Source organism: Gracilinanus agilis, chromosome 4, assembly GCF_016433145.1.
Source record: "Gracilinanus agilis isolate LMUSP501 chromosome 4, AgileGrace, whole genome shotgun sequence".
Lineage (NCBI taxonomy): Eukaryota > Metazoa > Chordata > Mammalia > Didelphimorphia > Didelphidae > Gracilinanus > Gracilinanus agilis.
The window spans coordinates 272,230,228-272,248,169 of record NC_058133.1 but is presented as its reverse complement, the minus strand read 5'-3'; the positions used below and the strand labels follow the sequence as shown (position 1 = coordinate 272,248,169).

Here is a 17,942-nt window from a genome sequence, read left to right as displayed (position 1 = left end):
GGCAGGACCCAGGACCTCTCTCTCAGCATCCTCTATAAAAAGAGCTTCTAAATTCCTTTTCAGCTCCAAGCATATGAAGGATGTAGTGGTGGTATATCAAATGCCTTACCAGCTTTAATGACTATATAAATAGCAATTATTCTGTCCAGACTGTTGCCCATCTCTTCCCTTTGGGGGACTCAAAACCCCTGAGGCAGAGCAGCTCTAGGATAGGGTGGAGTTGGCCACACCTGCAAAGCTTCTGAGTGAGGAACGGAAGCAACAGCAGACTGCCTCTCCCAGTGATAGGCTCTCTCTGGGGCCCCTGCGGTTGGGGCCCTGGGCTTACTGAATGCTTGGGTTCCCAGCAGTTTCCTCATTTCCCTAAATGGGCAATTTCACTTCCACAACTTCACCATCCTATTCACCAGACCCAGGTGGCAAGGCCCAGAGCTGGCTTTGGACATTGAACTCAGGACCCCAAGATACCCAGGTCCCTGGGGGAGGGTTCAGAGGAGGCTGTGACCTCCCAAAGCTCCATGGAGCCAGGGACCTGTCTCTGGTTGCTGCTATTTCTCTTGCTGCTGTTCTGTGTCTCAGGTGAGAGTCTTAGAAGAGAGATGGGGCCTGGGATGACTGCATGATTCTGAGGGGTGGGAGGTATGTTGTTTTGAAAGTGGGAGAGGGATTTTCTGTATGATGGGAAGAGAGCTTTACTGAATGTACACCTGATCATTTCTGTTTCAGAAAGACCTTTTCTATCTCTCCCTTCCCCTCACTATCTAAAGAATTTGAATATTATTCGACAGAGATGTGATTATTTGTGAGAAAGTGATCTTAACTTCTGTGGCCAGTTACTGCTGAGCATATCAAAGTAACTGGCTGAGGAAGTGCCAATCAAATCAGAGGCACTTATGAACCCAGATCAGTCTCTGTTTTGGGTATTCCATTTTTTAGGTTTCGAAATTGGATACTGACTTTTCTTCTTAAACAACTGGCTCTTTTAAAGGATCTGAACTTCTCTAAGAGGGTTAAGGGCTCAGGATTTCTGATTGGTTCTGACATCATGACTTTTATTTCATCAGCAGGTGAAGTTACAAGTCTCTTGGGAGTGTAAATGGATGTATGTGGTTCTCAGAATGCTTCCCTAGCCTCTTGCCCTGGGTTGGGACTAATACCTAGAGGTAGCTATCCAGTATGGCAATGATCATTGGTCCTTATGGGGTTTTTATCCATTCCTATCATCATGGCAACTGGGTTACCACTTCCTGTTAATATTTCCAACAAAGGCATTAGGAAACCTCTTTTCCAGCAGTGGGTTGGGAGACAAAGGCCAGGTTGGTTTATGTCTATATAGATACTTTGTCAACAGGGCCCTTCCAAATCCATCCTATCCATCCTATAACCTCAAGGCAGGATAAGTTCTGCCCTTTCCCAGATAGAAATTTGTCTCCCCTATGTTAGGGATCTCCAGCCATGAAGGTAATGTTTTAGCTTCTAGATGGGGCTACCAGAAAGTCTCCATACATTTTCTCGGTTGGGACCAAACAATTCAGAGCAGGTAATAAATATGCTGAAAATTTACTGAAAGCTGAAAAACATTTCTGTAGTAGATATTGCATTCGGATTCTAGTGACTTAGATTTGGACCCTTCTTCCCTTTTCTCCCTGGCATAGCCACTGCATAGCCCTATGGATACCATAATGGATAATGTACCCATGAATGGCCTGAGGCTGTCATTCTAAGATCAATGCCAGAGTATTGATCCAGGCATGGCAACTTTAGGACCCTCCATGAGTTAAAAGGATCCATAAGTTAATATTACATCACCATGGCCAAGCCATGTGAGATCAAAGCAAGGAAGCATTGATCCTGGATGAAACTAGACATCTTGGAATAATCAGTGATCCAGGAAAGAACAAGTCATTCTTGCCTGAAGTAATCTCCTGTTCATGATATTACTGAATGAATAATCTAACTATAGATTAATATGTTACTACTTCTACTATTATCTTAAGAATCTTTAATTAACTTTGGAATGCTTTTGAAGTAGTCCCTTGCCTACCTGCTCTTCTATTTCTGTACCTAAGCATTACGTATTGTACCATTACCTCATGTTTGTCACATGTCACATGTACTCTACTCTGCTACTGATGCACAGCAGCAATTGCCCTGAACATCAGCACCACTCCAGTCTCTCTCTCTCTCCTTTCAGTAGTCCAGCCCATGCTGAGCTGTTTCCTCTTTAGGTACCCTGCTCTTTGTGCTCTGTGTTTATGTTGGCGATAGTAGAGCCCTGGAGAAAGTACTATTTGCAGGTAATCTAATGGGGACCAGGAGTCAAACTACTCAAAGTACCTTCATATTTTCCTCCATGAAGATGAGAAGGTATAATGGAAAGAGCAATGTTCACCAGTCACTTTGCTTATTTGGATCTTAGTTTTTTGTTCACAAAATGAGCAGATGAGAAGTTGGACTTTGTTCAATTGTTTCAGTCATGTCCTCCATTTGGGGGTTTCTTGGCAAAGATGTTGGAGTGATTTGTCATTTTCTTTCCTAGTTCATTTTATAGATGAAGAAACTGATGCAACAGAGTTACATGACATGCATAGGGTCATATGGCTCATGAGCGTCTGAGGCTGGATTTGAACTCAGAAAGATGAATTTTCTTGACTCTAGGCCCAGTACTCCTTCATTACACCACCTAACTGCCTGAGGGGCTGGACCTGAAGACAACAAATTAAACAAACATTCATGAAGCACCGATTATATACCAGGCACTAGGGACATAATGATTAAAATCAAACAAGTCCTGTAATCAAAGAACTTAAGTTCTATTAGGAGGAGAGGTATAGCTTTCACACAGATAAACAAGTGCAAGGTAATTTGAGGAGAATGGATAATACTGAGAGAGAGAGAGGGTGAAGAAAGATAAAGAACGCTTTGACATAAGTGGAATCTTTATTAAGCATTGAAGGAAGCTAAAGATTTCAAGAAGTAGAGATGAAGTTAGTCAATGAATCCTTAATTAAGCATCTTTTATGTGCCAGGCACTGTGCTAGGGAAGGTAAAGTTGGGGGGAAGCATTCAGATACAGATTTCTAGGCAGCCTCTTATAAGATTGTAGAGGTGATAATAAATCTGAGGACAACTAGAATGCCAATTTGGTTAAAATATGAGTACGTGAAAGGGCATTAATGGGAAACAAATCTGTAAATCCAGATTGGAACCAGATAATGGAGGGCTTAAAATGCCAGTTTGAATTTTCTTCTAGAGGCAAGAGTGTGACATTAATAACTTTCATTCAGGTGTATAGCATTGCCAGATTTGTGTTTTAAGATGAGAATGATAGTTGCTTGGAGGATGGATTAGAGCAGGAAAATCTTGAAAGGAAGGAAACCAGTGAGGACACTATTGCAGTCTGGGTGAGGGGTGATGGAGAATCTAGTTAAGGAAAATGAATGTTTGAGTAGAGAGAAGGGAATGGGAGTGAGAGAAGGTGAGAAGTTACAATAATCAAATGATTTGAAAATCAAATGTGAGGGAGAAGGAGTCAAGAGTAACTCCAATACTTGTAAACCTGGGTGACTGAAAGATGTTCTCTTAACAAAAATAACCAAGTTTACCTGTTCCATTATGGGAATTTGGGATGACATTTAGGTGAAAACATCAAACAGGACAGTTAGCAATATAATACTGAGATTCCAAAGAGAGACTATAATTGAGTATGTAGATTTGGGAGTCATATTCTTAAACATTATAACTGAACCTATAATGAGATTACCAAGAGAGAGGAGAGAGTGTAGAGCTAGAAAAGAGAACAGTGATCAGGACAGAGTCTCATGGGGCAAACTGTCAAAGTTTGTGATCAAAGAGTCACAGCTTTAGAGATGGAAGAAACCTTAGAATTTATTCAGAGACAATCTGTGCATTATTTCAATTGGTATTTCCTTTTTCTGTTTCCAGAAGTTCTTGTATTATTTCTTGCATTAGGGTGGTTAGGTTTTTGTCTTATGTTATTTTGGGAGACTTATAATTCTTATGTTGTCTATATTCATACTGCCTTCAAGATCAATTTTGAATTGCCAGCATGCCTTCTTTTAATGTTATTGCTTTTGCTTTTCTTCTTCCAGATTTTCTTTGATGGCTCTGAATTTTTATTACCAATCAGTTGTGTTCTCTCTTGTTTCTTTGGTGAGACTTTCCATCACAGATTCAAGTTTTTCTAGTCTACTTGTTATTTCTTTTGCCCAGGCCATAAATTCTGTCCTTGTAATTCTCATTTCTCTTTTAATAGTCTCAGGAATAGAGTGTGGTGTTTTTTTCTCAAATTCCACAGGGTCTTCTGTCTCATCGTGTTGATTCATAGACCCATATTTCCTTCTGCTGTTAACACTTCTATTGATTTATTTGCTTATCCTCAAGGTCTTTGAATGTTATTCCTCCTAAGATTTTTAGAAATGTTAGCCATCCCCCTCCCTCCTTATTTCCCCCTATTGCTCACTTTCTCACTCCCTCCCCTCTGATGGTATTTTCCTGGGATTTGGATCTCAAAGTGTCTCATCCTCCTCCAACACTGAGCAATTCATGGTTCACAAGACTAGATCTCTCTGTTCTGACTTTTGGGGAACAGAACAGTTCCCAGCTAAATGCTAGGCTCTTTCTTTCAACCTTGGTGGAGTGAGTGATACATCACCTCCTTATCACCAAAGTGTTCTGTCTTTCTATTCCTCAGTAGTTCAGTTTGCTGCCTCTCTAGAACCACCATAGCTGGTGTGGTTTATGTCATTAATAGTATGAATTTCTGAGGCTCTGGCTGGGGAAGGTATGAGGTTGAACTCTTTCAAGCTCAGATATGTTTCTTACTCCTTTCTCTCTGTTCCTCTGTCCTCCTGCAGAAATTTTGTTTGCAGCACAGAACACTGAGGACGCTGGCTCTTGAGACTCCAGTAAATTTCTTCAAGGCACCAGGAAGAAGGAGGGGGTATTTGGTGTGGGGATGGGTTATGTTGCAAGCCCATGAGTCAAGTTCTGGTCAGCTAGTATAGCCTTGCTGTCAATAGCCTAGTGGGTGGTAGGGAAAGGAGTACTGGGGGGCTCAGAGTAGGTATTAGTTTGTTTGTTTTTTAACCTGCTTTTTGATTCCTGTTGTGCTAGACCAGTGATGGGCAAACTTTTAAAAGAGGAGACCAAAGGAAAGGAAATGCTCATCTGTCAGTCTGTTTCTAAGTCAACTCTTTCTAAGTTTCATTGTATTGTATCCTACTCATTGTATTCGTCAGATTAGGAATAATGTTGCAGGGCCGGATAGAACATTTCAGGGGGCCTGCATCTAGCCTGTGGGCCATAGTTTGCCCATCACTGTCCTATACCATGAAGAAAACTGAAATTGCTTTATCTTTGGTGCATGATCTCTCTTTTGGAGAGGTTCGAGAGATTTCAAGGATCTGAGAAAATATGCATTTGGTCTTATTTGTTATGTCACCTAGAGGTCCTGTAGAATTCATTCAATCTGACACCATGATTTTATAGATAAGGAAAATGAGGCACAGACTTGTGCATGGTCACACATCTTAGCTTTTAGAGGAGGAGGGAGATGATGGATGATGGTCCAGCATAGGAAACTGAGGAGTAGTCAGATATAGAAGGGAGATCAGGAAACCTCAAAGTTTCCTTCCAACATTAAATCTTCTGTTCCATTTCCCTGATCTCCAAAATCCAGATCCTAACTAAATTTTTCCTAGGCAATCTGCTCTGATTAGCCCTTACCCATTTCTGATCACTCTTTGGTTTCTAATCTTGTTAGTGTTTATAGGATTGTCCAAAAAGTTTTACTTCCCTTTCTGGAACTGATATATTTCTTTAAAAGGAGTAGAAATAAAATCAGTGTCTGCCATACAGTAGGTTCTTAACAGATACTTGTTGATAAATAGATTTGTTGAATAAACCTAATTTTAAATACTCTGGTGGGGTCTGCAAGTTAGAGAAGTCTTCTGATTAATGAATTTATGTGATCATTACTTTATCATCTTTTTTGTGACTCAGGATTTTTACATAATGCATTTGCTTAAAGCAGAATATATTTGCATTCATATACACTTGTTTATTACTCACAGCTGACCTTTGTTTAGTACTTTAAGGTCTTCAAAATGCTTTGAAGATATTATCTCTATAGTCACAACTGTGTGATACAGGTAGTTTCAAGACCTGGAAACTCAAAGTTAGACAATGTAAATGACTTAACCAAAGGTAGCACAATCAACATTACAGGTAGGATTCAAATTCAGTTCACTCCTGACTCAAAGTCCATCACTCTTTCCTCTGTACTGAATTGCCTTCACATTCCCCTACCCTCAACCCATCTCAGCAGTCTTTAAGGATAGGGAGAATGTCTTTCCAAATTATATAGGAGTTCTATGAAAGCAGGAATTGGGTTCCTCCCATACTGTATATTCCTTCCCAAACTCCCAATTATAAGACTCTATTGTATATACACAAGGGATGCTCAACACAAGTCTTACTAACTGATTCTTAATGACCTTGGGAAGGAAGAACACTAAGGAGAACAAAGCTTTGGTGACTTATGCCATAGTATGGACAGTATTGGATGTAGAGTCAGGAAGGTTGAGTTTGAATTTGAACTTGGACACTACTTGTATGATCCTAGGCAAGTCAAACTGAATCTCAGTTTGCTTATCTGAAAAATGGGGGCAATAATACCATTTATATACCAGAAATGTAGTGAGGTTTAAATTGAGATGCTATATGTAAAAATCTTTGTAAATGTCAGTTGTTAATAATGTTATTTTTTAATAAGATTAATGATTTTTTAAGTGTAGTGTTCTCTTTGTGCCATGGAAAAAGCAGTGGATTTGGAACCTGAGGACCAAAGCCCAGCTCTGTTGCTTGCTACCTATGTGATCATGAGAATGTGATGAGGTCTTCAGTTTGGAAGATGAGAAAGTTGGAATAGATGGCCTCCACAATCCTTTCCAGCTCTAAAATATGATCTTGTGGTCCCTTAGTGCCTTCTAGCTTTTTCTTTCATTGTTTGGTTTTATTTTTCTTTCTTCTTTTTCTTTCCCTTCCCCTTTCTCTATTCCCAATGGGGTATGTGCCCCCTAGACTCCCAGGCAGAGAATGTATATACAATGGTCCGTTACCGAGAAGGGGAGACACTGTCTGTTCAATGCTCCTACACTGTCCGTTTGGATAGATGGGAGGGCAAGGTCTGGTGTAAGGTGAGAAGGAAGAAGTGTGACTCAGGGTTCAGTCGAGGCTCAGGCTTCAGCCCTCCATACAAGCTCCATGATGACCCACAATCTGGGCTCCTCACTGTCACTATGGAAAGACTTCGACACCAGGACTCTGGGAAATACTGGTGTATGCGGAACAATTCACGCATCCTATATCCTGTAAAAGGCATTCAGCTGGTGGTCTTACGAGGTGAGTGTCTGAGCCAAGAAGGGGGAAGGTTACCTTGATTCTCTAAATTCTCTTGAAAATGTTTTTAAATCTTTATTTATTATTCTAAATGTTTACAAATCCAAACAAAACAAGCATTTCCATATGTGAAGAAAAAAGTTATTACATAAATGAAATCACAGATCTCCTATATGCTTAATTTACTTTTTTTTCATGTCTACATAATAAATCCTGTCCACGAGTATCTCCAACCCCTCATATCATACAGTATATTGTCATGGAAACCAACAGGTTAATAATAAATTAAGTCTTTCATATTTTATCTTTCTGTTCATTTTCTAGTGATAACGTTCTCAGCTTATTCTTCTAGTATTAGTTTTGTGGCTGTATATTATGTCCCTAAATTCTCATTAGCTCCTTCCTGACCCCTTCCTTTGTCAAGGTTGATGTGCAAGAGATAAAGTCACAGATCAGGAGAGGGGAGATTGCATTCCTTCTCCCCACTTCCCCTTATACTGCTCCTTTTAGCAACTCAAGTCAGTATTTAAGGGATCTCAATTCCCCACCCTTATCCCTATCTCTGAGTTGGACAAAGCTATATCTATTCTAAAGAGTGTAGGAGCATAAGGAAAGTTTATGAGGTGATGAGACAAAGAAGAGTAATGGGAATGACCGTTATAAAAAGTCAGAACAGAACTATAGTGTGAAAAAGGTAGCTTTGCCTTGGGGAGGTGATAAGGGGTCCAGTTAGGGGAACCTCTCCCCCACATCCCAAATCTCATTTCATACTCTTGTGGAGATTCCAGTGTGTGCCCTGCCAAAACTACCACTAGAGACCAGGATCTCATTGCCAAGGCATATCTCACTTAGTTTCCTCATCTATAAACTAAGCTATACTAGCTGACCTTGAATGTTCCTTCTAGTTCTAGAATCTAGAATCCTGTTGTCCTTTCTCCCCAAACCTTATGAGGATGAGGGTCAGGTCTCTCTGGTTAATGGACTAACCCTTGCTAGTACAATGACAGTGGAGATAAGACTGTTCTGCTACCACATATCCCCATATCCCTTCTGCACTCATTATAGGGTTAGCCACTCCCTCAAACTTAATTTGTCTCAAGCATGCCTTGTCCAGAATCACATAGATAGTAGTTATAATAAATTAGAGTTGTGAGATGGAAAGTTTTCGGTTTTGCCACAAATCCATTGTCATCTCTCATGACTGCCCCAACACATACCTCTCAACTTGTGTACTTAAAGTCCAGAAAATGGATGATGATAACCCTGAGCAATCCCAGTGGAAACTTCTGGAGAGAAGCTCCTCTGCCCCTCATCTCAGTCAATACTTCTGTATTAAATTTTTCCTTCTTTCTACTTCCTCAGCACCTCCAACTGAGAAAAACATCCCATTTACTACAAAGGATACCTCCATTCAGAAGCCAGATTACATCTTGAGGATTGCTGTCACCATGGGCTCACTGCTCGACAAGGTCAAGGACCTTCCCATGATTACTCCTATCAGTACTTCTGTACCTGCCTCAGTGGGTAGGATGCCTACTAACACAGCCACCATTTCTTTAATGGACACTGTGCCAAGAGTGACCCTGAGATCCACACCAGTGACCAGAACTGTAACCACTGCCATGTTAAAGATAACCACAAGACCCTCAGTAACTAATGGATCTCCTAGCAAGGCCAGATCCACCCATGTTGCTTCAGTGAGCAAAGTCACAATCAAGGCCAGATCTTCCAGTACCCGATCCACCACCACCAAATCACACCTTGAGAAATTACCTCCTAACAGGTACCCTATTAATCTTAGGATATGAGAAAACCATTTGTCAAGCACATTAGCAGCTTTCTTTTTAGTTGTGATGATCCCCGGGTGCAAGGCTCACCTCAAACCTATCACCCATCCTCTTTTTCTGATTTGGTCTTTTGTCAGATGAAATGGGAGAAAAACAGGGAACTGAGGGAAGGGATGGGCAACAGGCAAGTGGGCTTTAATTATATGGAAATGAGAGGAGTGAAAGATAGAAAACAGTGGATTGACAATGGGAGGTGAGTTTGGGAATAGGAGATGGGGGATAGGGATTATATATTTAAAGTGGGGACTGGGGAAGGGGATAAGAGATAAGGCATGGAGAATGGCAAATGAAGATGCTTTGGATATTAGGGCATGTGAACAAGGGGTGAGGAATAGGAAATAATGCAGAGAATAGGGATAGGACATACACACTGGGAAAATTGATTGCAAAGTTGGGATGGGAGGTGAGACATATATGGTATAAAGGAAGTCAGAAGATATGCATCCTGGGAGGATGGGAAATTCTTATCAAATTCTGAAAACATAAAGAAGAAATAATTCTGACAAGAAGGAAAAAATGGTAAAAGGTATTTATTTACCTAAGTAAATTTATATGGATACATAAAAAGTTCACTAATTAATTTAGATTTTTATAGTCACATATAGAGAATAGCAAAAAGGACAAGGAGCAGAGGAGGGATGCAAAAGGGTTACATGACCTTTTGAGAAAAATATTAGGAATGGTAAAGCTCAGAATGAGCTGAGGCTGATGAAGAAAGCTACACCTAAGGGTTGTTTTTTTTTTTTAAGCCAAAGTGAGGAAAAGAAAAGGAGTTAGGAAGGGCTAAGCCTACTGTTCTGGACAGATGAGATAGTGATGATGAAAGGCAAGGAGAAGGAAGAAATGCCCAAGCTTAATTTTGCTCCTGTTTTCCCTTATAAGTAGGAATGTCTTTGGATTGAAAATGACCAAAAAAGTGATGAATAATAAATGGAAGCTCAAGATAAGTAAGGAAATAGTAAGAGAAGAACTAATTTCTGTTGATGAACTCAAGCACCTAAGTCCATGTAAAGATCTAAGATCTAAAAGAGCAGATGTTGTCTTGATATTAAAAATTGGGAAGAGAATGGAGCCGACAAGTCTTTAGGGCAGTGAGCTTGACTGTTATTCTCATCAAAATTCAGAAACATTTTTGAAGGAATCATCAGTGAACATCTAGAAAATTCATTCATGAGCATTTGTTTAATTAAGAATAAGTCATGGGAAAAATAAAAGAAAATTTAATTAAAAAAAAAGGAAAAGTCACTGAACAATTCACTTAGCCTCTCAGTGCCCCAAGCAATCCTCCAAGACTATAAGTTTCAGAGAATGTGCCAATTTGATTGAAAGAAAAGAGTCTTTTTTATCAGGAGTACTCTTTACCAAAGAAACCTCTAAACATCAATTAGATGAAACTGGAATGAACTTCCTTGAGAAATGATGTATTCTTCCCATTGGAGGTCTTCAAGAAGAGACTAGACAAGCACTTGCTGGAGATATTGAAGAAAGGATCCCTTTTTCTTAGATGTGTGTTGAACTGGAAAGCTTCAGTCTCTCCCATCTTGGAGATTTTGTCGTCAGCTAGTTTGGTCAGGAGAAATCAGAAATGGAAGATGAATGGTTACATTGGTCACTCATGGGGGAGGTAAAGGAATAGGCCATTATATATGGGAAAGAGAGAAAAGTGATTAAGTTAAGGGGTGAAGAATAGTGTGGATTATAGATATGAAGCAGGAAATGGAGTATGAGAGAGGTATTCTTCATCACTCATGAGGAGAATAATGTGTCCACCAATTCCTGATGGAGATTTCTTTAGGGACATGATCCAATTAAAGAGTAAAGTTGGTGTGTGTGGTGTATATGTGTGTGTGTGTGTGTGTGTGTGTGAGTGTGTGTGTGTGTGTGTGTGTGTTAGAGCTTATGATGGAGAGATATTAAGGGAGTGTGTGGTTCCTTCTGTAAGAGGACACAATGACCACCATAATAAATTTCCTTTGGCAGTTTTCTGCATGATAAGTGATTTCTTCTTCCAGCTTCTGGAATCCTTAATCTTCTTTCATATCTGGGTTTTCAGGAACTTTTGTTTCATTACTCTGAATTCAATGACAAATAAAAATGCCTGGGAGTTCTGCTAGCATCTCCATGTAGGGAGCTTTTGTGTGTCTATATTTCTTTCTTTTGGAGGCAGCCAGGAGCTTAGAGCTTTGAGTCTGGAGTCAGGAAGACCAAGTTCAAATCTGGCCTCGGTCATGTACTAGATGTGTCACCCTAGGCAAGCCACTTACTCTTTGTCCCTAATCCACTGGAGAAAGAAAGAACAAACAACTTTAGTATTTTTGCTAAGAAAACCTCATGGATAATATTAGCATGCTATGGACAAGAGGGTCACAGAGTTTTCTTTGAAGCAGGATTAAGGAGGATGAAATCTCTTTCCTCTACCTTCCCAACCCCATCACTCTGGATTCATTATTTCCTTCATTCCAGGATGGGAGTGTTAGGAAGAAGCCTATCTGTGCTAACCCTATTTCCCCTCCATTCTCCTATTTTGTCTTGTTTTTAGTTTCTACAACTCTGGCCTTGCGGTTCCCATGTTGTTGGGGGGAAGTTTCACGATCCTGATGTTTTCAGTTGTATTCTATGTCCTTTGGAAAAAGAAACGCATGGGAAGTGAGTAAGAACTTGGCCTGCCCAAGGGCAGGACGCTGACCCAGTTCTCTTTTGAGTCTGTTCTAACACTAATATTGGTGATTCCATGTCATTCAGTCTCCTTGCTGGATGTCTCTTTTCCTGTCTCTGGGGAGACTTGACATTCATAGTCCTTCAAGGACAAGGGAATGGGGGACTTACAGAACATAGATCTTAGGACTTCCATGGCAACTAATCAGTTAGTCAATCAACAAGCATTAATTAAGCACTTAAGTTATACTATTCACTATTCTAATCAAAGGGGAGTCAGAGAAAAGCAGAAATAATCTCTGTCTTCAAGAATCTTAAATTCTAGTTAGTGAGTCATCATGTAAATGAATAGGTATATTCTAGAGATATACAGAGAGCATGGAAAATAATTTGAAAGAGGAAGATATTAGTCACTGGGAGAACCAGGAAAGGCCCCTTGTACCCTTGTAGAAGAGATTTGAGCTGAGTCTTAAGGGAAATCTAGAAAACTGAAAAGGTAGTGAGTTCCCAGGCATGTTGGAATGACTAAAATAATAATAATTTGACTTAGAAGCAGATAGATCTGGGTTCAAGTTCTGCTTCAACACATATTACCTATGAGACCTTGGACAAATCAGTTAACCCCACAGTGCTCTAAAATTTCTAAGTCTATAAATTGTAGAGCAGTTGGTGATCCACATTGGTAGAGAGCATTTCCTTACCTGGGAGTTCCCTATATCAATGAAAAATAATAGGTAAATTCCCTATTCCTTTGGGTCAAGCTCTGTGGGAATAAAAATTAAAAAGGGCAACATTCTTCCCCCAAGGGGTTAACATTCTATTAAGTGCAAGAAAGTTTCCTCTCTGTTTTTAGTTCTAAGTCTGGGGGATGAATTGAGAAGGAACACATACATAATATATCCCAGGATGGGCGAGGAATGCTGTTTGTATATTGCATTGGTGGTGAACTTATGGATGGGTGCCAAAGATGGCATGTAGAGTGCTCTCTGTGGGCACTTGGCCACCCTCCCTCCCCACCCCCTACCCCCCAGAGTTTGCTAATAGAAAGGCAGAGGGATTTTGACAGAGCTGCTCCCCTCCCCCTCTCCATCCTGCCTAAAGACATTTTTTCATATCATCCTCCCCTCTGCCCAGCAGCCCAGTGGGAGCACTTTCTCTCTCTCCTGTGTGGGGTGGAGTGTGGTATACCCAGCATGTGGGGGGGCGGGGAGCAGCATGGCACATGGTCTCTAGGAGGGGCAGGCACAGCACTTGGTCTGGGAGTGGGGTGGGGACAGGGCCCAGCATTCCATCTCTAAAAGGTTCGCCATCACTGGTATTGCATATATGGACTCTATTTCCTTTATATCTTTGCAGCATATTATGTATAAGATGGTCCACTTTTACCCTGGTCCAAGGAGCCTGAAGAGCTGGAACCCTCAGAAGCAGGCTAAGTCTAAGTAGTCTGAGGCTACGCTGTCCCAGTCACTGTGGAAGGAAGATCCTTTTCCTGCTGGTCCTCTGGTGCTGGAATCAGTGGAAAGGAAGATGGCTAATGAAGAGTTGACTCCAGAGTCAAGTGGGATGAGAATCCATCCCGGCTTCTGGGTTCAGAGGATGACTGACTATTTGTAGGAGGATTTGGGTAACACTAGAGGGGTATATTTGCTTTTAGAAAATAAATATTACTCCCCTCCCAGATTTGAAGGCAAGAGGTGAGAAAAGTGGGTGTCCAACCCATTCCTGATGGAGCAGAGGAATAAAGTAACAATCCAGACAGCTTACTCAGCTTGGGAGAGGTCTGTTGTGACCTTTTGCAGGCAGGATTCTAGATTAGATGCAATATGGAGATCTTTTTCTAGCATTACCTCCTGAAGACAGGAGGATCTTGCTCCCTCTCTTGGGTGGCAGAATCTTCTAGAAGGGATTCCAGAATAGTTCTTAGATAATTCCCCCTAAGATGGTGCCAGAGGAATCCATTTTACTCTGCCCATAATGAAAGGTCCTAATTACATAAATCCTAATGGGGTAGTAAGAAGGGGCTAATATGCCCATTTTACAAATGGAAAAAACAAACTCTATGTGATATCTTGTATACTATTTTGCAAGGGGAGAAATTGGGGAAATCTGGAGTCTTGTTTGCATTCCCTTTTTTCTGGGGGGTAATAACTACATTGTCTGATCCTTTCATCTTGAATGCTAGCTTCATGTAGTATGTGCAGGGATAGATGGGAAGGGCAGAGCACCAGTACTTAAGGGCTCCCTTCTGGAGTAGTCTTTTCTGAAAGAAGGGGAGGTCTGAAATCTCTCTTTGAGGAGAAGTGAAAATGTCTTGCGGTGTCTCCTGAGAAAGACTTTCTGAATGAAACCAGGGCTCTTTCAGTTGGTCCTGACTCTCTGAGGGTAATGATCTAGCAGTCATTATATTTCTACCCTCTTCCCTGATCTGAGACTATTTTCTTGGTTTTAACCCAGGAAAGAAGAGTCACTTTCCTGTGACTTTCTCCACTTTCCTGGGGATGGTGGTGGTTTAGGATGGGCAGTTATACTCTTTAAGCATGACATTCATTATTTCCCTGCTCCTGGCCACTGCTGGGGAGCATCAGAGTTGATAACTGACTTTCTTTGCCTTAAGATATCTCCCCTCTCTTGCGGCTATTTTAAAACTAATACCAGGGACCTCCACAGTCCACAAACAGTTTATAGATCAGAATGAGGTTGTCCTAGCATTTCCTTGTGCACCCTATAACCAGGCAAGGCAAGGTTAGATTTCATTTTTTCATTCAAGAAGTATTTATTCATGATGGCTAGCATTTATTAAAAATGTAGTATGATTTTATGTGCTTAGTACTTTCAGAGATATGGAAGGAATTATGGAGCCTTCCTTCTGTGAGCTTATTTAATATACTTGACTTGCAGGGTTTCTTCATCTGAGGTATGTGAACTCATTTGAAAAAAAAATCTTGATAACTGTATTTCAGAATAATTGGTTTACTATGTAACTTGTGGTGGTTTTTTTTTTATTCATCTAAAAATTCTGAGAATGTCCATAGATTTCATCAGAATGCTAAAGAAGGCCATGACACAATAAAAGGTTAAGAATTCCCAACTTAGACAGGTTACATGTTGGTGAGAAATAAGAGAATAGCCCTAAGCTAACTCATCAACATAGGAGTCCAGGGCAAAGTGAATGGCTAAAAAGTCACCCAAGAAGGTTAGATCAGCTGCCAGAGACTTCTTTAATCAGGTGCTGGTCAGAGTTGATATTTTGAGGCTTGGCTATCCCTGGGTGCCCAGCTCATCCAATGCTGATTTCTTTGCTTTGGCTGATATCCAAGGGGATAAACAACTAGAATGACTTTCTGAAAATTATTACTGCTCTGGGATTGACTCCCTGCTCATTCTCCAGGCCAGGATGATTACTCAAAAGGGAGAAGAACAAAGGTCCTGTTCAGGTGCCAGATGCTAGTGGACTTCAGCGTTTACTCTCAAACAGTTTTTGCCCATTTTTGTATTTCTAGCACTTAGCACAGTGCTCGGTACATAGCTAAATGCATAATAATTGACTTATTGACTAAGTGACTGAGACTGACCCAAAGTTAGAGTAATCAAGAGTCCTGCTAGGCATGTGTTCTCAAGTTATCAGAAGGACTCTACTGTTAGCCTGAAAGTTAACCTACTTCTACCCATAGAATGACTTTTAAAAAATATTTTTATTGATACATTTCGTTATTCATATCAGTGAAATTTCCATTTTATCTCTTTCCCTTACCCATTCCAGAGAACCAAAAAAGAAAAAAATATTTTAAAAACTCTTAGAATCAATATTGTCTATTAGTTCTAAGGCAGAAGAGCAGGAAGGACTAAGCAATAGGGATTAAGGGACTTGCCCAGGATCACATAGCTAGGAAGTATCTGAGGCCAGATTTGAAGTCAGGTTTGGAGACAGGGAGGCCTGGATTCGAATCTGAACTCAGACTTCCTAGCTGGGTGCCCCTGGGCAAGTTGCTTAACCCCATTTGCCTAGCCTTTACTACTCTTCTGCCTTGGAACCAATACTTAGTATTGATTCTAAGATGGAAATTAAGGGTTTTTTAAAGTAAAATGTCTATCTTCCATTAAAGAATCTCTCTTAACCTCAATTGCCTAGCCCTTACCACTCTTCTGCTTTGGAACTGATAGTATCAATTCTAAGACAGAAGGTATGGGTTTATTTATATTTAAAAAATCTGTAACTATTTTATTGGGGTAGCTAGGTGACTCAGTGGATAGATCTAGGCTTGAACACAGGAAGTCTTTGGGTGCAAAGCTCGCCTCAGACACTTCCTAGCTATTTGACTCTGGGCAAGTCTTTTAATCCCTCACTACCTAACCTTTACCACTTTTCTGCCTTGAAACCAATACTTAGTACTGATTTTAAAATGGAAAGTAAAGATTTTTAAAAGTAAAGTTTCTGTCTTCCATTAAAGACTATCTCTCTACTCCCATAGAAGCATTCTTCAGTAGATGCCTTCCCATCACTGAATCAAGTCTTTCCCCTTTCTCTCTTCTTATTTCAATCTCTTGATTGAACTGTGTCTGCAGTTATTCTCAAGCCCTCGTCTCTTTGAGAGAGTTTCTTTTCTTCTTTTTTTTTAAACCATTGCTAGGATACATCACTATCCCCTCTACCTTCTTCCTCCAACTTTCCTTTTATGTGCCCTCCCACTTTGCTATTTAGCTGTGCACCCCACCACTCCCCCGCAGATGGATTCACTTGTAGGTAGGTTGTTGTGAGGTTTATTTAGTGCCTTGTGTTTCAGACTTGTTTCCCCACAATTGGTTCTATTTATATTCCACTTTCAACCTCATTTTCAGGTGTACTAGGAAGATGGTCCTATCAATGGTCCTTCTGTTCTTATTTTGTTGTTGTTTTTATTCTTATAGGTGTCTTTTTCTTTCCAGTTTTTCCCTTAAGATCTGGTGAATTTTTCCTAGTCCCCTTTGCTTCTGAATTCTTTGAGCATTGTTGGGGGCAGCTAGATGGCTAAGTGGATAGAGCACTGGGTCTGGAGTCAGGAAGATTTGAGTACAAATCTGTTCTCAGATACTTATTTGTGTGACTTTTGCCTCAGTTTCTTCATTTGTACAATGAGAATAATAATAATAATACCTAGGTCCCAGAACTGTTGTAAGATTTACATGAGATAATAATTGTAAAAAGCTCTCAACACAATGCCTAACACACAGAAAGCAATATGTAAATGTTAGCTATCATTATGATTCTTACAACAAAGCACATTGCTATGCCACCCTCAATGGCAAAGCATAATTCTTGTTTTGAGTGGCACAAGGTGAGAGTGGGGCAGTGTTGAGTTCTAGCACAGCCCTGTGGGTCAACATCTGTGGCCTTGCCAGAATGGAGTAGATAGTGGTGGATGGGATATTGAATGAGCATGTTCGGGCTTAGGGATTAGCTTTCTCTGCTCTTTAGTTCATTGGGTTATTACTTCATTGGGGTTCTTGGCATCTTAGGTTGTGGAGACAACTGAAATCACTTTATCACATACATAATTCTTATTTTGGAAATCTTTGAAGATAGTCATGTGATCTATAAGCCATACCATGCCCCTGCCCCCATCCCAGACTTTTATTATTTCCTCTTTGGGTCTGGGCCCTCTCCTTATCCCTGCCTCACCTTATGAATCAAGTTATATTGTGCACTGAAGGATGAACAACTGACTCCTGAATGCTCATAGATCAGAGTTAAGAGAAGCATAGAAACTCTCTTAAATACTTACGAGATCCAGGTGAAAATAGTTACCTCTAGTTCAGAGGCAACAATTTAATTTCTGTGTTCCTTATGAATCATTTCGGGTAACTTTTCTGTCTTGAAATAGTTTCTCTTACTGTACCACATGACTAGGGGCTCTGCTAATATTTCAATACTAGTGTTCTTTTCCCCTATAGACTAACAACAGTGAAGTTTTTATTATTATTCTTATTTTTTATTAAAAATGCTCTGCAAACCATTGCAAAAGCAAACAATAACCTTAATTT

The 17,942-nt window shown here is 40.3% G+C and overlaps 1 protein-coding gene across 1 annotated transcript; it reads left to right on the top strand.

The window, feature by feature from the left end:
* Positions 1–518: 518 nt before the first annotated feature.
* LOC123246403 (trem-like transcript 2 protein) lies at positions 519–11,923 on the top strand. The gene is made up of 4 exons (XM_044675304.1): positions 519–579; positions 7,105–7,425; positions 8,785–9,205; positions 11,809–11,923. The coding sequence occupies exons 1-4, from the start codon at positions 519–521 to the stop codon at positions 11,921–11,923; spliced, it is 918 nt and encodes a 305-aa protein (XP_044531239.1).
* The last annotated feature ends 6,019 nt before the right edge of the window (positions 11,924–17,942 follow it).

Excerpts from the sequence above, each read along its gene's own strand:
- LOC123246403 (XM_044675304.1), top strand. The coding sequence starts at position 519 with ATGGAGCCAGGGACCTGTCTCTGGTTGCTGCTATTTCTCTTGCTGCTG. Across the intron at positions 580-7,104 it reads GCTGCTGTTCTGTGTCTCAG|ACTCCCAGGCAGAGAATGTA; the intron begins GTGAGAGTCTTA and ends TGTGCCCCCTAG. Across the intron at positions 9,206-11,808 it reads GAGAAATTACCTCCTAACAG|TTTCTACAACTCTGGCCTTG; the intron begins GTACCCTATTAA and ends TCTTGTTTTTAG.